Source organism: Giraffa tippelskirchi, chromosome 2 (genome assembly GCF_054371585.1).
Source record: "Giraffa tippelskirchi isolate mGirTip1 chromosome 2, T2T-mGirTip1v1.2.pri, whole genome shotgun sequence".
NCBI lineage: Eukaryota > Metazoa > Chordata > Mammalia > Artiodactyla > Giraffidae > Giraffa > Giraffa tippelskirchi.
The window spans coordinates 109261840-109287440 of record NC_137276.1 but is presented as its reverse complement, the minus strand read 5'-3'; the positions used below and the strand labels follow the sequence as shown (position 1 = coordinate 109287440).

Here is a 25601-nt window from a genome sequence, read left to right as displayed (position 1 = left end):
CCCTCCCCCTGCCCACCCTGGTCTGCTCTGGTCCCTCTCACCACTGACCTTCCACGTTTCACACTCTGACTTTGAGTGGCTGTCGCCTGCAATGCAGGACACCCTGGTTCAATTCCTGGGTCGGGAAGGTCTGCTAGAGAAGGGATAGGCTACCCACTCCAGTATTCTTGGGCTTTCCTCGTGACTCAGCTGGTAAAGAATCTGCCTGCAATGCGGAAGACCTGAGTTTGATCCCTGGGTTGGGAAGATCCTCTGGAGAAGGGAAAGGCTACCCACTCCAGTATTCTGGCCTGGAGAATTCCGTGGACTATAGTCCATGGGGTTGCAGAGGCAGACACAATTGAGTGACTTTCACTTCACTTCATTCCTCTCTTTCTCTGGACTCAGTATTTTTCTTCTGAACTGGTTTGGAGAGACCTTTTCCTTCCTAAATCCCCTTAATTTAATGGAGGAAACACACTCCTTGTCTTCTGCTTCATCCGCCTTGTTTGTGACACCCCGCCCCAGGAGCCTCCACGAAGCCCTCTCTGGTCACCCTCTGGGGCTGTGCAGAGGGCAGGGGCGCCTTGGGGCGGGTGGGGCTGGGCCTCAGTGCCGTGGGAGTGCACTGGGCCGCAGCCCCGCTGACTTGCTGACCCATCCCCGTAGTGCCCTGACCGCTAGCTCCATGTCAGGCTCTGGCCTCCTAGCAGGACCGCCAGGCCCCGAGAGAGACAGCTCTGGGGAGTGGCTTTTCATTCACACGTGCCTCTCACTTATCCCAGCCACGGCCTGACACATGATGGCCAAGTCTGGAAGAGTCCAAGGGGCAGCCGTGGGCTCTGCCCCGAGCCAGTCCTTCCCTCCACTGTGGGGCCAGAGGTGGTGGGGTCAGCACCACCCCCACCGCTAGTCACAGGTGCTCACCTGGCTCCCCACTGTCCTTTCTTACCATCTGGCCTTGGGTGTATTTTGTCTGATGACCTTGAACTTCAGAACAGGAGCCTGCCTGCTCCTTTAGAGCGTGCAGAGGAGGCAATATCCAGGCCGGGGTGAGTCCAGGTTTTGTCATGTGCCCGCCCTCCAGCAGCACAGGGAACCTCACAGACGGCTTTGTGGGGGACGGATATGGTACCTGCCGCATCCAGACCCTGATGCTTCCTACGTGGGAGCCTGTCTCCTGGGTACCTGGGGCTAGGCGGGCATTTTCTTGACCTCCAGCAGGCCCAGCCCAGTGCCTGGCAGTCGGAGGACAGGGTGGAGGCGTAGGGAGGAGAGGTCATGGCAGACCCATTGGGTGGTAAGCTCTCCGTGCATCTTTCTGCTCACTGGTTAGAGGGAAGTTGTGACACCTAGCTTGCAGGGCTCTTGTGAAGATGCTGAAATCACACCCAGGCACCCTGTAACCCACCTATGATTTTTTTGACACAGACCTGCGGCCCCTGGATGTGCTGGCAGAGGCGGTCCCTCCCGATGGCTCTGCGGTCGGGGTCAGAGTGATGCAGGTCCAAGGCGCACGAGGACTCCAGCTCTCAGCTGCCACGCCCCATGCCCTGAGCTTCCCTGCCTCGAGGGTTTTCTTCAGATGTGACCTCTTCCCGGAAGAATTTTCCATCGTTGTGACTTTGAAAGTCCCCAGCCTCCCTCCTAAGGTCAGTGACTCCTCCTGCTCTACCTGTAGAATGACCCCTGTGCCTTTGCATGTTCCCAATGCCAGAGTGTGCAGAGGGCACGATTGGCCCATCAAGAGGTCAAGAGTGGCTCGCCTTGGTAAGTACTGAGGTGCCCACTGCTGTGAGTGTGCAGACAGAGCCCACGTGACCATTGCCAGGAGTCTGTGCAGCAACTGTAACTTTATGGTGTGCTGCGCTGTCAAAGGCGAGAGATGATGCCACAGGTTTAGTTTGATATCCTTTGGCAGGAAATGCGAACAAAATAACAAAACATACCCTTCTGGGGTCTGCTTACCTGTGATTCGCAGTCCCATCCACCCCAGATCCAGCTAACCTCCCCACCCTCTCCTGCCAAGACGCGAGCGCTCTGGAAGGTTCTGCAGGGTCCAGGAGAGGCACTTGCTAGGCATGAGACCCATCCTTCACATTCCAAGTCAGGATCCTCCATCTTCTCATAGCAGTGTCCATGCATGCTCAGTTGTGTCCGACTCTTTGCGACCCCATGGACTGTAGCCCACCAGGCTCCTCTGTCCATGGAATTTTCCAGGGAAGAATGCTGGAGTGGGTTGCCATTTCCGCCTCCAGGAGATCTTCCTGACCTAGGGATTGAACCCATGTCTCCTGTGTCTCCTGCATTGGCAGGTGGATGCTTTACCACTGAGCCTCCTGGAAAGCCCCCTCATTCCATAACTGAGACTCTCACTGTGGGTTTTCCGTCAACCGTGGTTCCATCCTGATACTCCCCAGAGACTTCTGCTCGCTCATCCTCTCTGCTTTCATTCCATGCAATCTACCTGCAAACGCAACTGCTGAGTTTTCAGCTCCAGTCATTGCATTTTCAGTACTGTAATTTCCATTGTCTTCTATTTTATGTAATTTCCAGTTCTCAGGTAAAACTCATTGTCATATCAGCTGCTTTCTTGAACAAGATCCAATCCATAGGTCTCCCAGAAAATTGACTCCATCTCTTTATTTCCTGTGATTCTTAGTAGCTTTTTTAAAACAGGTTTGTTGAGCTGTGATTCAGATATCTAAGGTGCACATGTCAGGGACGTTGGGTGCAGTCAACCTCCAAGTGTAACCCTCACCACAGCCTGTTGTAGCTCATGCCTGTTACCTCAGAAGGAAGCCCTTAGCCCATTGGCTCCCACCCTTCACCCCACACTCCCCACCCCCAGCCCTAGGCAGCAACCCATTGACTTTATATTATCTTTCGGTTTGCTTGGACATTTCATAGAACTGGAATCGTATAATATATGGTCTTTGTGACTGGCTTATGTAGTATGTGTTCAAGGTTCACCCATGTTGTAGTGTGTATCAGTGCTTCATTCCTTTTTGTGGCCACGCCATAGATTACTATGAGGATATACCACATTTTGATCACCCCATCTGTCACTGATGGACATTTGGCTTGTTGCTATCTTCTGGATATTACGAATAATGCTACTATAAACATTCATGTGCCCATTTTTGTAGGGGCGTGGATTTTCATTTCTCTTGGGTATATACTTAGGAGTGGAGTTGATGGCTCTTACAGCAATGGGTTAACATTTTAGAAACTGCCAGACTGACTCCCAAAGTCGCTGCACCATCTGACGTCCCCACCAGCACTGGATGAAGGTTGCAGTTTCTCCACCTCCTCCCCAACCCTTGTTGTTATCTGACTTCATTATTCTAGTGACCTTTGTGGGCATGAAGCAGTATCTCACTGTGGCTTTGATTTCATTTCCCTGATGAGTAGTGATGGTGTGTATTTTTTCATGTGCATACTGGCCATTTATATTTCTTCTTTGGAGGAATGTCTATTCAAGTCCTGTGCCTAGTTTTTAATTGGATTATTTGCCTTTTAAATTGTTGTGTTACGAGCTTTCTTTATATATTCAAGATATAAGCTCCTTGTGCTATATAGGATTTTCAAATATTTTCTCCTATTCTGTGGATTGTATTTTCACTTTCTTGATGGTCTCCTTTGAAGTACAAAACGTTTTAATTTTGATCAAGTCATATTTACCTATTTTTTTCTTGCTTATACTTTTAAAGCCATATCTTAGAATCCAATACCAAATCTGAGGACATGAAGATTTATCCCAAAGTTTTCTCTAAGAGATTTATAGAATTAGCTTTTTAAAAAAGTTTTTTAAAAAACTTAGACAAGTTTTTGTTGTGCTGAGTCTTTGTTGCTGACACAGAGGCACACAGTTACGTACTGATTAGTTGATGAAAATGAGACCGGAGGCCCACAGGAACCAAAATCTTTGTTTCCCCTGGAAGCAAAGGGCCAGTGTTTGTGGTGACTTTCTACAACATAATAATGAGCATTAACTGTGGTTGGCTTTACACCTGCTATTTCACTTTTTTGTTCCTTATTTCACATCTTTTCATAACTGAGTTCCTCTATGGGCTTGCCAGGTGGCTCAGTGGTAAAGAATCTGCCTGTCATTGCAGGAGAGGCAGGTGCGATCCCTTGGTCAGGAAGATCCCCTGGAGAAGGAAATGGCAACCAACTCTAGTATTCTTGTCTGGAAAATCACATGGACAGAGGACCCTGGTGGTCTACAGTCCATGGGGTTGCAAAAGAGTTGGATGCAATTTTGTGACTAAACAACAACAACAAATCCTCCTTTACTGTTTTTCTTTTACTTTTAGTAAATATTTTCCAATATAGTATTCTATTTCTTTAATGATTTTTTACCCCATTTTTAAAATTTTCCCTTAGTGTTTGCTCTAGGGCCTACCATATATTTATTTAAGTTATCAGAATCAACTTCTGATTTCAGTTCAGTTCAGTCACTCAGTCGTATCCGACTCTTTGCGACCTCAGGAATTGCAGCACGCCAGGCCTCTCTGTCCATCACCAACTCCCAGAGTCTACCGAAACCCATGTCCATCGAGTCGGTGATGCCATCCAACCATCTCATCCTCTGTCGTCCCCTTCTCCTCCCGCCCCCAATCCTACCCAGCATTAGGGTCTTTTCCAATGAGTCAACCTTTCGCATGAGGTGGCCAAAGTATTGGAGTTTCAGCTTCAACATCAGTCCTTCCAATGAACACCCAGGATTGATCTCTTTTAGGGTGGATTGATTGGATCTCCTTGCAGTCCAAGGGACTCTCAAGAGTCTTCTCCAACACCACAGTTCAAAAGCATCAATTCTTCGGCGCTCAGCTTTCTTCACCGTCCAACTCTCACAACCATACATGACCACTGGAAAAACCATAGCCTTGACTAGACGGACCTTTGTTGGCAAAGTAATGTCTCTGCTTTTAAATATGCTATCTAGGTTGGCTATAACCTTCCTTCCAAGGAGTAAGCGTCTTTTAATTTCATGGCTGCAATCACCATCAGCAATGATTCTGGAGCCCAAAAAAATAAAGTCTGACACTGTTTCCCCATCTATTTCCCATGAAGTAATGGGACCAGATACCATGATCTTAGTTTTCTGAATGTTGAGCTTTAAGCCAACTTTTTCACTCTCCTCTTTCACCTTCATCAAGAGGCTCTTTAGTTCTTCTTCACTTCTGCCATAAGGGTGGTGTCATCCGTATATCTGAGGTTATTGATATTTCTCCCGGCAATCTTGATTCCAGCTTGTGTTTCTTCCAGCCCAGCGTTTCTCATCATGTACTCTGCATAGAAGTTAAATAAGCAGGGTGACAATATACAGCCTTGACGTACTCCTTTTCCTATTTGGAACCAGTCTGTTGTTCCATGTCCAGTTCTAACTGTTGCTTCCTGACCTGCATACAGGTTTCTCAAGAGACAGGTCAGATGGTCTGGTATTCCCATCTCTTTCAGAATTTTCCACAGTTTATTGTGATTCACACAGTCAAAGGCTTTGGCATAGTCAATAAAGCAGAAATAGATGTTTTTCTGGAACTCTCTTGCTTTTTCGATGATCCAGCGGATATTGGCAATTTGATCTCTGGTTCCTCTGCCTTTTCTAAAACCAGCTTGAACATCTGGAAGTTCACGGTTCATGTATTGCTGAAGCCTGGCTTGGAGAATTTTGAGTGTTACTTTGCTAGTGTGTGAGATGAGTGCAATTGTGCGGTAGTTTGAGCATTCTTTGGCATTGCCTTTCTTTGGGATTGGAACGAAAACTGACCTTTTCCAGTCCTGTGGCCACTGCTGAGTTTTCCAAATTTGCTGGCATATCGAGTGCAGCACTTTCACAGCATCACCTTTGAGGATTTGAAATAGCTCAACTGGAATTCCATCACCTCCACTAGCTTTGTTCGTAGTGATGCTTTCTAAGGCCCACTTGACTTCACATTCCAGGATGTCTGGCTCTAGGTGAGTGATCACACCATCGTGATTATCTGGGTCGTGAAGATCTTTTTTGTACAGTTTTTCTGTGTATTCTTGCCACCTCTTCTTAATATCTTCTGTTTCTGTTAGGTTCATACCATTTCTGTCCTTTATGGAGCCTATAATTGCATGAAATGTTCCTTTGGTATCTCTAATTTTCTTGAAGAGATCTCTAGTCTTTCCCAATCTGTTGTTTTCCTCTATTTCTTTACACTGATCGCTGAGGAAGGCTTTCTTATCTCTCCTTGCTATTCTTTGGAACTCGGTATTCAGATGGGAATATCTTTCCTTTTCTCCTTTGCTTTTCGCTTCTCTTCTCTTCCCAGCTATCTGTAAGGCCTCCTCAGACAGCCATTTTGCTTTTTTGCATTTCTTTTCCATGGGGATTTTCTTGATCCCTGTCTCCTGTACAATGTCACAAACCTCTGTCCATAGTTCATCAGGCACTCTGTCTATCAGGTCTAGTCCCTTAAATCTATTTGTCACTTCCACTGTATACTCATAAGGGATTTGATCTAGGTCATACCTGAATGGACTAGTGGTTTTCCCTACTTTCTTCAATTTAAGTCTGAATTTGGCAATAAGCAGTTCATGATCTGAGCCACAGTCTGCTCCTGGTCTTGTTTTTGCTGACTGTATAGAGATTCTCCATCTTTGGCTGCAAAGAATATAATCAATCTGATTTCGGTGTTGACCATCTGGTGATGTCCACGTGTAGAGTCTTCTCTTGTGTTTTATTTATACTGACTCAATTCCAGTGATGTATGAAAACATTGCTCCATTTTATATATAACTCTATTTCTTCCTATCTTTTCTGTGGTCTTGCTATTACAATATTACACCTTAAAATGTTAAAATCAAATGATATGTGGTTATAATTACTACTTATTATACTTTTATGATTTTTTAAGAAGCTTAGAGAAGAAAGGAAAGCAATATAAATTTAAAGCTTGTTTTATGCTAACCTTTTTATTGTTTCTGGTTCTCTTCACTTTTTCTTGTGGATCTGAGTTATCTTCTGCTGTCATTTCCTTTGCCCAATATAGCTGTGTTCCCATGTGCCTCCTTTGTGCTGATGCTGTCAAATATATTACATTTCTATGAACTGTGTGCCCAACAATACATTGCATACAATGTATGCAATACATTTATACAATGCTTTATACACATATTATTTTAAATTGTGTTAAATCAATTAAGAGAAGAAACAAGAAAAATGAATTTGAATTTTTTTTTGTAATTACATAGTTACATTTACTGGTGCTCTTTGTTTTTTCCTGTGGATTAGAATTTCCATCTGGTTACTGGCTTCTTTAGTATGTTTTATAAGATGAATCAACTAATAACAAATTCTTTCTATTTTTATCTGGTAATATATTTTTCCTCCATGTATTAAAAATGGCTTGTTGTATATAGGATTATTGATTGACAGTTTATACTTTGAGAACTTTGAGAATACATAGTCCCATTGACTCTGGTCTCCATTGTTTCCAATGGGAAGTCAGCTGTAAGTCTTACTGGGATTCCCTTTTGAGTGACTCAGCATTTTTCTCCTTCTGCTTTTGAGATTTTCTCCATGTTTTTGACTTTCAGTGTATTTACTAGGATGTGTCTGTTTGTGATTCTTATGTGTGTATCTTATTTGGAATTTATTCAGCCTCCTAGATGTGTAGATTAAAGTTGTTCAATACATTTATACAGTTTTAACCTATTATTTCTTTAAGGTAATATTTCTCCATTGTGGTCTGACTGCCATGCAGTCCTCCAGTAGAGTCCCCAGCCCCACCCATCAGAGGTCAGTGAAGGCTGGAACTCAGAAGCCCACTGGCCCCTGACAAATCCTCTGTGGAATCTGGGGGCTACCTGCAGACAAGGGCATGACTTGGAAGAACACAATGGCTGAAAAGCGAGGGCACACAGGGTCGTGGCCAGATGCCATTGTGCTCACTAGGTCACAGCTGTAGATGGAGTACTGGAGACACACTGTGCAGTGTGCTGGTGTCTGTGCGCAAGGCTCATGGACAACCAGGCCCTCCTACTGACGTTTACTATTACAGACTCCAGGACCTCATCCTGGTGAATTCCTTCCAGTGGAAGGGGTCCTTGTGGGAGAAGATGTTGTTCTAGTCAGCACACAGGCCTGCAGGAGCCCCTGACGTTGTCTGGACTGTGAGGAGAGAGGTAGGTGTGAACATTAAGACTCTTTTGTGCAGCTTCCATAAAAGCTCAGGTGCAATGCAAAAGCAATTGCTCCAGTGGTCATTCTCTCTGGGCTAGCCTGCGTCTGCATCTGAGCCCTTCTCTGTGAGCCAGTCTCTGCCCCAGGAGGACACAGCCCCTCACATCAGCCCCCGGGTTCACTGCTAGTAGATACAGGTCCCCTCACCTCCCCTGAAAAGCAGCAGAATCAGCTCACAAAGTGCAGCCTGCTCTATCAGCTCACACCCTGCAGCCAAGCCAGTGGGGCATGGCCAGACCTGTCCATTCCTGAACATACCTCCCTTCTCTCAAAGCCCTGATTCTGGGATTGGCTCTCGTCCCTTCCTTGGGACTGGAAGTTTTGTTTACAAGAGCAGCTGTTGTCCCCACTGGAGCAGAGGGCCATTCCTCTCAGAAAGTGACCTGACTGCTACTGTCCTTGCAAAGGCATCAAAAGCTTTGCTATTATCTTTCTTCTGAAGACAAATATGGGCAGGTTACCCCTGCTTCCACTCAGGAGCCTCACCAGCCAAAGGTATTTACAGACAATGACCAGTGCTGCCAAAAAGAGCATGACACTAAACAAAAACAAGGAAGGAAAGATTTCATCAAGCTGCTACCAGAACAACACACAACACACAGGAGAGGTATAAAGCTGGGCAGCCCTGGGCACTCAGGCACATACTAACTCACACTTATATCCTCACCCTCCTCCAGCCCCGGAACCCCACGATGGCTTTCTCCACCCTGTCTGCCTGTTCTAGTGACTTGAGCTACAGCAGCCGGATCTGCATGCCCGGGTCCTGTGACTCCTGCACTGAGTCCTCCTGGCAGGTGGACAAATGTCCAGAGAGCTACTGCGAGCCCCAGTACTAGGCCCCCAGTTGCTGTGCCCCGGCCCCCTGCCTGACCCTCCTCTGCACCCCACTGAGCTGTGAATCTAGATCCTGCTGCCAGCCAACCTGCAGCAGCTCCTCCCCCTGCCAGCAGGCCTGTTGTGACCCCATCTGCTGCACACCTGTCTGCTGCAGGCCCGTCTGCTGCAGGCAAGTCTGCTGCACACCTGTCTGCTGCAGGCCCGTGTGCTGTGAGGCGTCCCCCTGCTCAGCCCCCTCGTCCTGCTGCAGACCCTCCTCCTCCGTGTCCCTCCTATGCCGCCCCGTGTGCCGCCCCGCCTGCTGCATGCCCACCCCCTCCTGCCAGCCCAGCTGCTGCCGCCAAGCCTCCTGCGTGTCCTTGCTCTGCCGGCCCGTGTGCTCCCGCCCTGCTTGCTGCATCCCAACCTCGGCCCCGGAGCCCTGTTGCTGACCTGGCATGTTGCCAACTCCTTCCAGGGCCAACGCTGACTTTCACCTGAAACTTCCATAGCCTTGCGCCCAGTCTGGGGTCTCCTTCTGCCCCAGAATTTCCTGTTAGCAGCCTTGGCTGGCTCCTGGTTCCCTCCAGGCCCTGAGTGTCAGCAAGCATCCTGCTCTCCATCCTTGTTGGTCATGGATTTTGTCCTGACCTAGGTGAGGGGTCTGCCTGTTGAGAAATAAAGCCATTGTCATGCCCTCTCTGTGCCTTGAGTGCATATCTGTTCAAACCCTGGGAAGACCTTTGTTGTAGAGAGTAGGCTGGGCCGGTTTAGAAACCTGACCTTGAGCTGCATCCAGGACAGTAACAGCATCAGGCACGGCTAACCACGCCCTGCTGCTCTCTGCCTGGGTGTCCTTTGGCCATAGATCGACTGCAGCCTCTGGCCCAAGTATCCTGCTCACCTGTAGACCCCTGCATGCAGTGAGTGATGGGGTGGCAGTGGGGCGCATGTTCAGGCCCCGGGCGTGCACACTGGAAGCATGGGGCCTCACTAGGGACAAAGGAGACCCCGTTTAAAAAGCATCTGCTTTGAATACGTAAAGCTTCCTCCAGAAACAGCTTCAGACAGGCCAGTGCCAGCCGTTCTCTGGTGCCCTGGACAAGAGTGTGAGTGCTTCCCTCTGTGTGCAGAGGTCTGGATGGTCAGAGCCACATTCAGTGATGCTGGGAGCTTGTGTGAGTCAGGGTTCTCCAGAGAAAGAGCCAATAAGACATGTGAACATATGCAGTGATTGATGTTTAGGAGCTAGCTCACACAGGTTGGAGGTGGGCAGGACCCAAATCTGCAGGGTGAGCTTCGAGGGAAGAGTTGGTGTTGCAGCTACAGGTGACCTGCTGGTAGAGTCTCTTTCTCCTTGGGGGACCTCAGCCTGGTCTCAAGGTCTTCAACTGCTTGGGTGTGGCCCACCCACATTTTGTAGCACAATCTGTTTTACTCAGCATCCACCAATTTCGTTGTTGATCTCACCTAAGAAACAACTGTGTCATGACATCCAGACATGTTTAACCAGACAAGTGGACACCATGGCCTGGTCAAGTTGACACTTGAAGCTATCCATCACAGGAACCGACAGCCAAGGGGGATGGGGTTTTGGAAATGGCAGGTGCTCACTGGGTGATGTCCACAGGAATTCAAGTATTAAGGCAGCTAGCCCTCCTGAGATATACGGAGAGGAGGGACATACCCTGGCCCTGTAGGGACAGTGCTGGGTAGGCAAACACCTGCAGGACAGCATGAAGGGCCTTGACTGGGGGCCTCAAATGTAATTGTACCTATTATAATGTGCATGAATGTGTGCTGAGTTGCTTCAAGCATGTCTGATTCTTTGTGACCTTATGGACTGTAACCTGCCCGATTCTTCTGTCCATGAGATTCTCCAGGCAGGAGTACAGGAGTGGGTTTCTGTGCCTTCCTCCAGGGGTACTTCTTGACCCAGGGATCAAATCTGTGTCTCCTGCAGTTCCTGCTGGCAGGTGAATTCCTTACTGCTAAGCCACAGGGGAAGCCTAACTATTATAATAGCCACATTTAAAAGTGAAAAAAGACAGGTAGAGTTTATTTAATTACATTTTATTAAACCCAATATATGCAAAACTTTTAAAGAGATGGAAATACCAGACCACCTTACCTGTCTCCTGAGAAACTTGTATGTGGGTCAAGAAGCAACGATTATAACTGGATATATAACAGTGGATTGGTTCCAAATGGGGAAAGGAGTATCAAGACTGTATATTGTCACCCTGCTTATTTAGCTTATATGCAGAGTACGTCATGCGAAATGCCAGGCGGGATGAAGTACAAGCTGCAATCAAGATTGTTAGGAGAAATATCAACAACCTGAGTTATACAGATGATACCAACCTTATGGCAGAAAGTGAAGAGAAACTAAAGAGCCTCTTGATGAGGGTGAAAGAGGAGAGTGAAAAAGCTGACATGACGCTCAACGTTCAAAAAACTAAGATCATGGCATCTGGTCCCATCATTTCATGGGAAATAGATGGGGAAACGATGGAAACAGTGACAGACTTTATTTTGGGGGGCTCCAAAATCACTGCAGATGGTGACTGCAGCCATGAAATGAAAAGGTGCTTGCTCCTTGGGAGAAAAGCTATGAGCAACCGAGATAGCATATTAAGAAGCAGGGACATTACTTTGCCAACAAAGGTCTGTCTAGTCAAAGCTATAGGTTTTCCAGTAGTCATGTATGGATGTGAGAGTTGGACCATAAAGAAGGCTGAGCACCAAAGAATTGATATTCTTGAACTGTGGTGTTGGAGAAGACTCTTGAGAGTCCCATGGACAGCAAGGAGATCAAGCCTGAATATTCCTTTGGAAGGACTGATGGTAAAGCTGAAGCTCCAATCCTTTGGCCACGTGATGCGAAGAGCTGACTCATTAGGAAAGACTCTAATGTTGGGAATGATTGACAGCAAAAGGAGAAGAGGGTGGCAGAGGGTGAGATGCTTAGATAGCATCATCGACTCAGTGGGTATGAATTTAAGCAAACTGTGGGAGATAGTGGGAGAAGGCAATGGCACCCCACTCCAGTACTCTTGCCTGGAAAATCCCATGGACAGAGGAGCCTGGTAGGCTGTAGTCCATGGGGTCCCTAAGAGTCAGACATGAATGAGCGACTTCACTTCACTTTTCCTGTTCATGCACTGGAGAAGGAAATGGCAACCCACTCCAGTATTCTTGCCTGGAGAATCCCAGGGATGGCGGAGCCTGGTGGGCTGCCGTCTATGGGGTCGCACAGAGTCAGACAAAACTGAAGCAACGTAGCAGCAGCAGCAGCAGTGGGAGATAGTTGGGGACAGAGGAGCCTGGCATGCTGCAGTCCATGGGGTCACAAAGAGATGGACATGGCTGAGGACCTGAGCAAGCATGCATTCTTTACCTCTGTGCTTTGGAGGAACTAGCAGTGCTTGTCCTGAAAACCACAGAGTTGATTTTCTGTGGTGTTAATTTCCCTCTTTCCCACCTCTGTTGTAAATTTTCAGCTCAGCTGCCTGGTGGTAAATTTCCTTGGACACATGCTTCTTCTGTGTCTAGCACTGACGTTGGCCTGGGGGAAGGCCTGGATAAGAGCCTTGATCCTACATGCAGATGACTGGCTTCCAGTCCCAGTCCTGATACTTTGGGCTGTGTGACCTTGAGATGGTTGCTTAACGTCTCTGTGCCTGGGCTTCCTCATCTATTTACAGAAACTTCCTTGCTGAGGAAACTTCCTTCCTTCCTTCCTTCACTCAGCATTGTTCCTGTTGTTCAGTTGCTCAGTCGTGTCCCACTCTTCGTGACCTCATGGTCTACAGCACAACAGGCCTCCCTGTCCTTCACCATCTCCCAGAGCTTGCTCAAACTCATGTCCCTTGAGTCAATGATGCTATCTAACCAAGTCGTCCTGTGTTGTCCCCTGTTCCTCCTGCTTTAATCTTTCCCAGCATCAGGGTCTTTTCTAATGAGTCAGCTCTTTGAATCAGGTGGCCAAAGGATTGGAGCTGCAGCTTCAGCATCGGTCCTTCCAATGAATACTCAGGGTTGATTTCCTTTCGGATCTTACCTCAGATATTTTCTATATCTTTTCTGGAGCCAAACAAAGGTGAAATGGGAAAACATCCTGCAACATGGGATATTTATACTCACAAGTTTAATGAGTGAAAACTATTGTGGAAACTACGCCAGCACTAATGAGGGGCTCCTGCAGCCAGCTCTCAACGCCAACAAGGAAGGGAGGGCCTGGGAGTCTCCTGTGGGGACAACACAAGCCACGGGCCAGGTATAAAAGCCCTGCATCCCCAAGCACCTCACACACACAGCTCATACACTCACGCACACGGACACCTCTTCCAGCCCCATCACCTCCACCATGGCTGCCTCCACCCTGTCCGTCTGCTCTGGCGACCTGAGTTACGACTGTCCAGAGAGCTGCTGCGAGCCCCCCTGCTGTGCCTCCAGCTGCTGTGCCCCGGCCCCCCGCCTGACCCTCCTCTGCGCCCCAGTGAGCTGCGAGTCCAGCCCCTGCTGCCAGCCATCCTGCAGCGGCTCCTGCCCAGCCTCCGGCTGCCAGCAGTCTAGCTGCCAGTCCTCCTGCTACACCTCCTCCCCCTGCCAGCAGGCCTGCTGTGTGCCCGTCTGCTGCAGATCTGTCTGCTACAGGCCTGTCTGTTGCATACCTGTCTGCTGTACACCTGTGTGCTGCAGGCCTGTCTGCTGTGAGGCCTCCCCTTGCTCAACCTCCTCACGTTGCCAGCAGTCCAGCTGCCAGCCCTCCTGCTGCACCTCCTCCCCCTGCCAGCAGGACTGCTGTGAGCCCGTCTGCTGCAGGCCTGTCTGCTGCAGGCCTGTCTGTTGCACGCCTGTCTGCTGTACACCTGTGTGCTACAGGCCTGTCTGCTGCAGGCCCGTGTGCTCTGAGGCGTCCCCCTGCTCAGCCCCCTCGTCCTGCTGCAGACCCTCCTCCTCCGTGTCCCTCCTCTGCCGCCCTGTGTGCCGCCCCGCCTGCTACGGGCCCACCTCCTCCTGCCAGCCCAGCTGCTGCCGCCCGGCCTCCTGTGTGTCCCTGCTCTGCAAGCCTGTGTGCTCCCGCCCTGCTTGCTGCCTCCCAACCTCAGCCCCGGAACCCTGCTGCTGACCTGGCATGTCACCCCAGGGCCAGCCAGGCTCAGGTTCCACCTGTGACTCGGCCCTCTGTCCTGACCTGGGCTGGGTGGCTGCCCTCACTCAGGACTGGGTCCCCGATGTCTCCACTGTCCTGACCAACTGAGCTACCCCAGGAACCCCGACCTCATGGCTCCCAGGGCTCCTGCCTCCCAGGAGTCGCCTCCAGCTGTCTCTGGGTCACCTGCCCCCTACCCCTCCAGGTCCTCTGTCCGGGTCACTTGGCCTCGACTTCCAACCTGTCAGCGCCCCCTCAGGCACTTGGATAAATAAACTCACTTCATCACCTGGTCTGCTCCCTTCATGTGATTCTCTGGTGGGGTGGGTGCAGGGGTGGAAGGAAACCAATGATTGTGACCTGACACTAGTCTCCTCCAGCTGTGAGTATTTCTGGCAGTGAGTGTGTTAGTCACTCAGTCGTGTCCGACTCTTTGAGACCCCCATGGACTGTAGCCCAGCAGGCTCCTCTGTCCATTCTCCAGGCAAGAATACTGGAGTGGGTTGCCATTCCCTTCTCCAGGGACTCTTCCTGACTCAGGGATCGAACCCGATCTCCTACATTGCAGGCAGATTCTTTCCCATCTGAGTCACCGGGGAAGCCCCGGCAGGAAGTGACTGAGACCGCAAAGGACAGTGGCCTGACTCCTCTGGGCAGGTCACCAGCTGGGGCTCCTGCTTCTCCAAGAAGTCAGTGCCCGCTCAGGCCCTGGTCCCCGGCTGGTCCCCTGCAGACCCCTCATGGTCTAGGGGTTTCTCAGGCTCCCTGGACTGCTTCTGCCCACTTGAAACATAAGGGCAAACTGGCCCCTTGAGTCTGCTCCGTGTGGGTGGCCTGAGGACCCCATGTAACACAACCTGTATGTGGCTGGGGTCACCCCTTTTGGTCCGCCAGTGGGTCTGCACTTTTAGCAGAAATATGGTGGGAGGGGAGAGGGCTGCTCCAACCGTGTGGTTGAGAGGGGCTGGATGACCTTCCCACCTGACTGATCCAGAGAGCTAACAAGGTCAGGGCACAAGGAGGCTGAGATGCTGGGCTTGAGGAGGACAGCACAGGCCCGCCTGGGAGGGGAAAGAAACGGAGTGGGTCTCACAGCTGCCCAGCTCGCCACCTCGAGAAGGATTCCAGGACCCAGGCCTGACACCCCGGTGGAGCACCATGGACCCCTCAGTTTTAGAGCTGTCCTGCGAATTGGGGGCAGCATGGGGCAGCTAGTGTCTGGGGTCAGGATGCCAGACAGAAGAGAGCTGTTCTGAGGAACTCCCCTGTCCACAGCGGGTCTCCCTTAAGTGTCCCCTGAGAAATGATAAGCAAACAGCTGTGAGGCTGAGCCTGCTGCTACTGCTAAGTCGCTTCAGTCGTGTCCGACTCAGTGCGACCCCACAGATGGCAGCTCACCAGGCTCCACCGTCCCTAGGATTCTCCAGGCAAGAATACTGGAGTGGGTTGCCATTTCCTTCTCCAGTGCATGAAAGGGAAAAGTGAAAGTGAAGTCGCTCAGTCGTGTCCGACTCTTAGCGACCCCATGGACTGTAGCCTACCAGGCTCCTCCGTCCATGGGATTTTCCAGGCAAGAGTACTGGAGTGGGGTGCCATTGAAAACCCATAAAGTTAGCTGGACTGATTTGCAGAGACGAAACAGAGCCTTAAAGGGACCTGCCCCCACCTGCCTGTTGGAAATATTCATAATTCTCAGGACACGGGTTGGCTCTTCCAAAGGATATTGCCTCAACTCTGAGATAAAATAGTAGGAATGGAAGAGGAGGAATTAGGACAGACCCCACAGATATTAAAAGGCAGTTAAGGTGGAATGGACTCATTCCTTGAAGACACAAATAACCTAAACTTACTTAAAAACCAGATCTCCTTAATTGTCCGTATCAACTTAACATATCTTGTTTTTTAAGGCAGTTCTAGGTTCACAGCAAAACTGAGTGGGAAGTACAGAGTTCCTATATGTCCTCCCCTCACACATCGCAGCCTACCCCACCATCAGTATCTTGTGATTTGATGTATTTGTTACAAATGGGCTACATTCCTTATAATGGATAAACCTACACTGACACATTAATATCACCCAAAGCCCATAGGTTAGGTTAGAGTTCACTCTTGCTGTTGCTAAGTTCTATGTGTTTTGATACATGTATTATAACACATATGGACCATTAGGGAATAGTTTCCCTGCCCTAAAAATCCTCTGTGCTCCATCTATTCATCTCTTCTTCCCTGCTAACCCCTGGCAACCACTGATCTTTTTACTGACTCCATAGTTTTGTCTTTTGCAGAAAAGGTATCCTTGGAACCATCAGGAAAGGAAACTTTTCCCATCGGCTTCTTTCACTTAGTAATGTGCATGTAAGTTTCCTCCATGTTTCTTCATGCCTTGGTAGCCTTTTTTCTATTTTTTTATTGAGGTAAAATATTCATAACACCAAGTTTACAACCTTAACCACTTTAAAGTGTAGAGTTCAATGGTATTAAGTACATTCATAACCTTGTGTAACCATCACCACTATCCATACTCAGGACTCTTTATCTTGCAAAACAAACTCTATACACATTAAGCACAATTCCCATACTTCTTTCTCAAAGCCCCTGGAAAGCGTCATTCTACTTTTCATCTCTAAAGTACTTCATGTAAGTGAAATCACAAAGTATTTGTCTTTTTGTGACTGGCTTATTTATCTTGCCATAATGTCCTCATGGTTCATCCGTAACAGTACCAGATTTACTTCTTTTTAACGGTAAATAATAGTCCATTCTATGTGTATATATACCACATTTTGCTTATTCATTCATCCATCAGTGAACACCTGAATTGCTTCCACTTTTCAGCTATTGTGAAAAAGGCTTCTATGAACGTGCTTTTATAAATATCTCTTCAAGATTCTGCTTTCAATTCTTTTCAGCATATACCCAGTAAAATTACTGGATCATACAGTAATTCTCCTTTTAATTTACTGAGGAACCATCATACTGATTTCCATGTAGCTGTACCAGTTCATGTTCCCACCAACAGTGTACAAGTGTTCCAATTTCTTCACACTCTCACCAATATTTATGTTGCTGCTTTTTAAAATAAATGATCATTATACCAGGAGGTATAAGGTGGTACCTCATTGTAGTTTTGATTTGCATTTCTCTAATGATTAGTTATATTGAGTATATTTTCATGTGCTTATTAGCCATTGGTATATCTTCTTTGGAAAAAGGTCTGTTCGTACCCTTTGCTCATTTTTGAGTTAAGTTTTTTGTTGTTGTTGTTATTGAGTTTTAGGAGTTCTCTACACATTCTGGATGCCATGATCTTAGTTTTCTGAACATTGAGCTTTAAGCCAACGTTTTCACTCTCCTCTTTCACCTTCATCAAGAGGCTCTTTAGTTCTTCTTCACTTCTGCCATAAGGGTGGTGTCATCCGCATATCTGAGGCTATTGATATTTCTCCCGGCAGTCTTGATTCCAGCTTGTGTTTCTTCCAGCCCAGCGTTTCTCATGATGTACTCTGCATAGAAGTTAAATAAGCAGGGTGACAATATACAGCCTTGACGTACTCCTTTTCCTATTTGGAACCAGTCTGTTGTTCCATGTCCAGTTCTAACTGTTGCTTCCTGACCTGCATACAGGTTTCTCAAGAGACAGGTCAGATGGTCTGGTATTCCCATCTCTTTCAGAATTTCCCACAGTTTATTGTGATCCACACAGTCAAAGGCTTTGGCATAATCAATAAAGCAGAAATGGATGTTTCTCTGGAACTCTCTTGCTTTTTCGATGATCCAGCGGATATTGGCAATTTGATCTCTGGTTCCTCTGCCTTTTCTAAAACCAGCTTGAACATCTGGAAGTTCACGGTTCACGTATTGCTGAAGCCTGGCTTGGAGAATTTTGAGCATTACTTTACTAGCATGTGAGATGAGTGCAATTGTGCGGTAGTTTGAGCATTCTTTGGCATTGCCTTTCTTTGGGATTGGAATGAAAACTGACCTTTTCCAGTCCTGTGGCCACTGCTGAGTTTTCCAAATTTGCTGGCATATCGAGTGCAGCACTTTCACAGCATCACCTTTGAGGATTTGAGATAGCTCAACTGGAATTCCATCACCTCCACTAGCTTTGTTCGTAGTGATGCTTTCTAAGGCCCACTTGACTTCACACTCCAGGATGTCTGGCTCTAGGTGAGTGATCACACCATCGTGATTATCTGGGTCGTGAAGATCCTTTTTGTACAGTTTTTCTGTGTGTGTGTGGCATCTGGTCCCATCACTTCATGGGAAATAGATGGGGAAACAGTGGAAACAGTGTCAGACTTTATTTTTGGGGGCTCTAGAATCACTGCTGATGGTGACTGCAGCCATGAAATTAAAAGACGCTTACTCCTTGGAAGGAAGGTTATGGCCAACCTAGATAGCATATTTAAAAGCAGAGACATTACTTTGCCAACAAAAGTCCTTCTAGTCAAGGCTATGGTTTTTCCAGTGGTCATGTATGGATGTGAGATTTGGACAGTGAAGAAAGCTGAGCGCCGAAGAATTGATGCTTTTGAACTGTGGTGTTGGAGAAGACTCTTGAGAGTCCCTTGGACTGCAAGGAGATCCAATCAATCCATCCTGAAAGAGATCAATCCTGGGTGTTCATTGGAAGGTCTGATGTTGAAGCTGAGACTCCAATACTTTGGCCACCTCATGCGAAGGGTTGACTCATTGGAAAAGACCCTAATGCTGGGTAAGATTGGGGGCGGGAGGAGAAGGGGACGACAGAGGATGAGATGGTTGGATGACATCACCGACTCAATGGACATGGGTTTGGGTAGACTCCGGGAGTTGGTGATGGACAGAGAGGCCTGGCGTGCTTTGATTCATGGGGTAGCAAAGAGTCGGACACGACTGAGCGACTGAACTGAACTAATACATTCTTGATATCAATATCTTATCAGATATACGATCTTCAAATGTTTTCTCACATTTCTTTTGGTTACCTTTGTTCTCTGTTGATACTACATTTTGATGAAAAATACTTAAAATTTTAGTGAAGTGCAGTTTTTATATTTTCGTATGTTGACTGTGGCATTGGTGTCATATCCAGGAAATGACTGCCAAATTCAAGGTTGTGAAGTTTTGTCCTATTTTTTCTTCAAAGAATTTTAGAGTTACAGGTCTTACATTTAGATTGAGGATCCACTTTGAGTTAATTTTGTGTATGATATTAGGTATGGATCTAACTTCATTCTTAGGCATGTGAATATCCACTTTTCCTAGAACCATTTGTTGAAAGGCTGTTTTTCCTCCAGTGAATGGACTTAATACCCTCGTCAAAAATGACTTGACCTAATGTGTGAGGGTTTATTTTTGGATCCTGTATTCTCTTCCATTGATCTCTATGTCTGACTTTGTGCCAGTACCATTCTATTTGATTCCTGCTGCGTTATAGTGAGTTTTGAAATCAGGAAGTATGATCCCTCTGGCTTTGTTCTTTTTAAGGATTTTTTTTTCTTTTGGTTATTCAGTTCAGTTCAATTGCTCAGTTTTGTCCGACTCTTTGCGACCCCATGAATCGCAGCACGCCAGACCTCCCTGTCCATTACCAGCTCCCAGAGTTTACCAAAACCCATGTCCATCGAGTCGGTGATGCCATCCAACCATTTCATCCTCTGTCGTCCCCTTCTCCTCCTGCCCTCAATCTTTTCCAGCATTAGGGTCTTTTCTAATGAGTCAACTCTTCGCATGAGGTGGCCAAAGTATTGGAGTTTCAGCTTCAACATCAGTCCTTCCAATGAACACCCAGGATTAATCTCCTTTAGGATGGACTGGTTGGATCTCCTTGCTGTCCAAGGGACTCTCAAGAGTCTTCTCCAACACCACAGTTCAAAAGCATCAATTCTTCTGTGCTCAGCTTTCTTCACCGTTCAAATCTCACATCCATACATGACCACTGGAAAAACCATAGCCTTGACTAGACGGACCTTTGTTGGCAACGTAATGTCTCTGCTTTTAGACATGCTATCTAGGTTGGTCATAACCTTCCTTCCAAGGAGTAAGCGTCTTTTTATTTCATGGCTGCAGTCACCATCAGCGGTGATTTTGGAGCCCAAGAAACTAAAGTCTGACACTGTTTCCACTGTTTCCCCATCTGTTTCCCATGAAGTGATGAGATCAGATGCCATGATCTTAGTTTTCTGAACGCTGAGCTTTAAGCCAACTTCTTCACTCTCCTCTTTCACTTTCATCAAGAGGCTCTTATGTTCTTCTTCGCTTTCTGCCATAAGGATGGTCTCATCTGCATATCTGAGGTTATTGATATTTCTCCCTGCAATCTTGACTCCAGTTTGTGTTTCTTCCAGCCCAGCATTTCTCATGATGGACTCTGCATATAAGTTAAATAAGCAGGGTCACAATATACAGCCTTGACGTACTCCTTTTCCTATTTGGAACCTGTCTGTTGTTCCATGTCCAGTTCTAACTGTTGCTTCCTGACCTGCATACAGGTTTCTCAAGAGACAGGTCAGATGGCCTGGTATTCCCATCTCTCAGAATTTTCCACAGTTTATTGTGATGCACACTGTCAAAGGCTTTGGCATAGTCAATAAAGCAGAAATAGCTGTTTTTCTGGAACTCGCTTGCTTTTTCGATGATCCAGCAGATGTTGGCAATTTGATCTCTGGTTCCTCCGCCTTTTCTAAAACCAGCTTAAACATCTGGAAGTTCACGGTTCACGTATTGCTGAAGCCTGGCTTGGAGAATTTTGAGCATTACTTTACTAGTGTGTGAGATGAGTGCAATTGTGTGGTAGTTTGAGCATTCTTTGCCTTTGGGATTGGAATGAAAACTGACCTTTTCCAGTCCTGTGGCCACTGCTGAGTTTTCCTATTCGCTGGCATATTGAGTGCAGCACTTTCACAGCATCATCTTTCAGGATTTGAAGTAGCTCAACTGGAATTCCATCACCTCCACCAGCTTTGTTCGTAGGGATGCTTTGTGTTCCCATGGACTATAGTCCATGGAATTCTCTAGGCCAGAACACAGGAGTGGGTAGCCTTTCCCTTCTCCAGGGGATCTTCCCAACCCAGGGATCGAACCCAGGTCTCCTGCATTGCAGGGGGATTCTTTACCAGCTGAGCCACAAGGGAAGCCCTTTGGTTATTCAGGGTCCCTTAAAATTCCATATGAATTTTTGAAAGAGTTTTTTTATTTCTCCAAACAGTCATCAAGATGTTGATAGCAACTGCATTAAATATATAGATTGCTTTGGATAGTAATGATATCTTAACAATATTAAACCTTCCAATCCATAAATATGGGAAGTGTTTCCATTTACTTATGTCTTCTTTTATTTCTTTCAACAATGATTTGTAGTTTTCACTGTAGAAATTTTTGACCTCCTTGATTAATTCCTAAGTATTTTACTTTTTCGATGATATTCTAAATGGAATCATTTTTGTAATTTCCTTTTAGCTTTCATTATTAGTGTATAGAAATGCAACTAATTTTTCATATATTGACTTTGTATCCTGCTGTTTTGCTGAATTCACTTATTAGTTGTAACGGTTTTGTGTGTAGGTATGGAATTTTTAAGATTTTGTACATATAAGAATTATGTACATATAACATCTGTGAACGGAGATGATTTTGCTTCTTCTTCAACTTAAATGCCTTTTTTTCTTTTGCCCAGCTGCTCTCCTAGTACTCCCAGGACTGATGAATAGCAGTTGCAAAAGTGGGCAACCTTGCCTAGCTCCTGATCTTAAAAGAAATGCTTTCAGTCTTTCAACGTTGAGTGTGATGTTTGCTGTGGGTGTTTCATATATGTATTTTTTAAAATTATATTGAGGCAGTTTCCTTATATTTTCAGTTTGTTGAGTGTTTTTATCATAAAAGGTGTTGAATTTTGTCAAGTGCTTTTTCTGCATCAATTGAGATGATTATGTATTTTCCACTCCATTCCATTAATGTGGTGTGTTATATTCATTGATTTTCATATGAATCCTTCCACCCGTTCATTCCCGCAGGCGATCCCCTTTGGTCATGGTGTACAATTCTTTTAATTTGCTGCTGAATTCAGTTTGCTAGTATTTTGATGAGGATTTTTGTAAAAGACTGAATGCTTTTCCTCTAAGACCAAGAGCAAGACACAGGTTTCTTCTCTCTGCATTCCTTCAACATCATAGGTAAGATCACGTCTTGTGCAACAAAGTAACAAATAAAAGGGTGCATAATGAGGAAACAAAATCATCTCTACTCACAGAGGACGTGATTGTCCACATCGAAAACCCTTAATAAACTATAAAAAGACTCATAGAAATACATGAGGGTTTAGCAAGTTGAAGGATGCAAGCTTGGAGTAATAAAAATTAATTATATTTCTTGGGCTTCCCTGGGAGCTCAGTGGATAAGAATCCACCTGCCAATGCAGGGGACATGGATTCGACCTCTGATTGGGAAGATTCCACAGGCTGCAGAGCAACGAAAGCCGGTGCACCGCAACTACAGCCTGCATGCCACAATTACTGAAGCCCACACACCCTAGGGGGCTTCCCAGGTGGCTTAGTGGTAAAGAATCCACCTGCCAGTGCAGAAGACACAGGCAATGCAGGTTCGATCCCTGGGTTGGGAAAATCCCCTGGAGGAGGACATGGCAACCCACTCCAGTATTCTTGCCTGGAGTATCCCATGGACAGAGGAGCCTGGTGGGCCACAGTCCATGGGGTCACAAATAGTCAGACACGACTGGCAACTGAGCGTGCATGCATGTACACACTCTAGGACCTGCAAGCTACACTTACTGCGCCTACCTGCTGCAACCACTGAAGCCTGAGCACCGTGAGCGCATTCTCCACAAGAGAAGCCACTGCAATGAGAAAGCCCATGGACCGCAACTAGAAAAAGCCCTCACACAGAAGTGAAGACCCAGCACAACTGTAAATAATAAACAAACAAATAATTTTAGAAACTATTTATATTTCTACATAATACCAATGAAATTGAATTAACTTTTTTGTTTAAAAGTATATTAGAATAAACAAATGAAAACAGGTATAAGTTTTACAGAATATGTTCATAATGACATCTATAAAAACACTGATGAAAGAAAAAGAAGACACAAATAAGTGTAGAACTAGACCATGTCTACATGTTTAAATATTATTATGATGTCAGTTGCCTCCAAACTGGGGCCTCCCTGGTAGTTCAGCTGGTAAAGGATCTGCCTGAAATGCAGGTTACCCTGGTTTGACTCCTGGGTTGGGAAGATCCCCTGGAGAAGGGATAGACTACCCACTCCAGTACTCTTGGGCTTCCCTGGTGGCTCAGATGTTTGAGAATCTGCCTGCAATGCAGGAAACATGGGTTCAGTCCCTGGCTTGGAAAGATCCCCTGGAGGAGGGCTTGGCAACCCTCTCCAGGATTCTTGCCTGGAGAATCCCCATGGACAGAGGAGCCTGGCAGGCTACAGTCCATGGGGTCACAAAGAGTTGGACACGACTAAGCGACTAAACACAGCACATCGCCTCCAAATTGATCTATGGATTCAAAGTAATCCCAATAAAAAACAGGATTTCTTTGTTAGTACCAATAAGTTGACCCTAAAATTATTTGGAAAGGCAAAGGAGCTCAAGGAGCCAAAAAATTTGAAAATGAGTTAAGAAAGTTGGAGGTTTTATCCTATCTGACTTCAGTATTTAGCATAAAGCTATAATAATCAAGACAATCCAGTGCTGGCAAAGGTACAGTCCCAGACGAATGATACAGAAAAGAAAAACAGGCCCACACAAATGAAATCAACTGATTTTTGATAAAAGTGCAAAGGCAGTTTGGAACAATGGATGTCTATATGCAAAACAAACAAACAAAATAAACCTTGACCCATACCTCAATTTTTACTTAATGTAAAACTTTAATCAAAATTTATCAGAGAGCTAAATACAAAATGTAAAAGTTTTAAACTTTCAGAGGAAAACATAGGAGAAAATCTCTGTGACCTTGTGGTTAGGCAGAGTTCTTAGATTCAACACCAAAAGCATGATCGCTAAAAGAAAAAAATTAATACACTGGACTTTATCAGTATGAAACTATTTTGTTCATCAAAAGACACTCTTAAAGAATGAAAACTCAAGCCATAGACTGGGAGAAAATATTTGCAAATCACACATCTGACCAAAGTACTTGTATCCAAAATATATAAAGAACACTCAAAATCCAACATCAAGAAAAGCTAACAAAGAAAAGGGCCTAAAGATTTGAAGAAATACCAAAGAAGATGCAGGGATGGCAAATAAGCATATAAAATGATGCTCCACATCATTCCTCATTAGGGAAGTGCAAATTACAACTGCAACAAGATCCCCTTCATACCTATGTGAAAGGCTAGAATTAAAAACAATTACCATGCCAGTGTTGGCAAGGATGTGGAGAAACTGGAGCTCTTATACATAAAATAATATCATAAATGACACAGCCACTGTGGAAAAGTTTGGCAAATAAGTACATTAGAGAACCTGAACATATCACTGGTCTTTGGGGAAATGCAAGTTTGAATTATACTAAGGTAGTACTGTATACCTATTGTTGTTATTTAGTCACTAAGTGAAGTGAAGTGAAAGTTGCTCAGTTGTGTCTGACTCTTAATTCTCCAGGCCAGAATACTGGAGTGAGTAGCCTTTCCCTTCTCCAGGGGATCTTCCCAACCCAGGGATCGAACCCAGGTCTCCCGCATTGCAGGCATATTCTTTATCAGTTGGGCCACAAGGGAAGTCCAAGAATACCGGAGTGGGTAGCCTATCCCTCCTCCAGCAGATCTTCCCGACCCAGGAGTTGAATCAGGGTCTCCTGCATTGCAGGTGGATTCTTTACCAACTGAGCTATGAGGGAAGCCCTGTTTAGTCACTAAGTTGTGTTTAACTCTTTGCGACCCCATGGACTGCAGCCTGCCAGACTCCTCTGTCCATGGGATTTCCCAGGCAAGAATACTGGAGTGGGTTGCTATTTCCCTCTTCAGAAGATTTTCCCACCCCAGAGATCGAGCTCACATCTCCGGCATTGGCAGGTGGATTGTTAACCACCGAGCCATCTGGGAAGCCCTCACACCTATTAGAATGGCCAGCATTAAAAACCTCACAATATCGACTGTTGGCCAAGGATGCACAGCCACGAGAACTTTCACGCATGTGTTGGGAATGCAGAATGGCACAGCCACTAGGGGAAAGAGCTTAGCAGGTTCCTATCAAGCTAAAATACAGTTCCCATCTGATCCAGCTATGCCGCAGCTGAGTGTTTATCCTAGAGAAATGAAAGTACGATCACAAAAAACCTGTACACAGAGAACATTGACAGCAGGTTTGTTCATAATCATCAAAAACGTCACGAAAATGTCTCCCAACTGTCCAGTGAACAGACGTTGGAGCGCCCTCACCACGGACGCTACACAGCAGGAAGAGGGATGAGCCT

The 25601-nt window shown here is 46.3% G+C and overlaps 2 protein-coding genes across 3 annotated transcripts in view; both read left to right on the top strand.

The window, feature by feature from the left end:
• TSPEAR (thrombospondin type laminin G domain and EAR repeats) overlaps positions 1 to 25601 on the top strand; it is a 184109-nt gene that overhangs the window by 80155 nt on the left and 78353 nt on the right. For both annotated transcript variants that reach the window (XM_081570086.1, XM_081570087.1), the window contains exon 2: positions 1411 to 1631. In XM_081570086.1, the coding sequence (XP_081426212.1) occupies positions 1411 to 1631 (221 nt within the window). The remainder of the gene's footprint in view (positions 1 to 1410; positions 1632 to 25601) is intronic.
• LOC145538290 (uncharacterized) lies at positions 13383 to 14147 on the top strand. The gene has a single exon (XM_081570089.1). The coding sequence runs from the start codon at positions 13383 to 13385 to the stop codon at positions 14145 to 14147; it is 765 nt and encodes a 254-aa protein (XP_081426215.1).

Excerpts from the sequence above, each read along its gene's own strand:
- LOC145538290 (XM_081570089.1), top strand. The coding sequence starts at position 13,383 with ATGGCTGCCTCCACCCTGTCCGTCTGCTCTGGCGACCTGAGTTACGAC.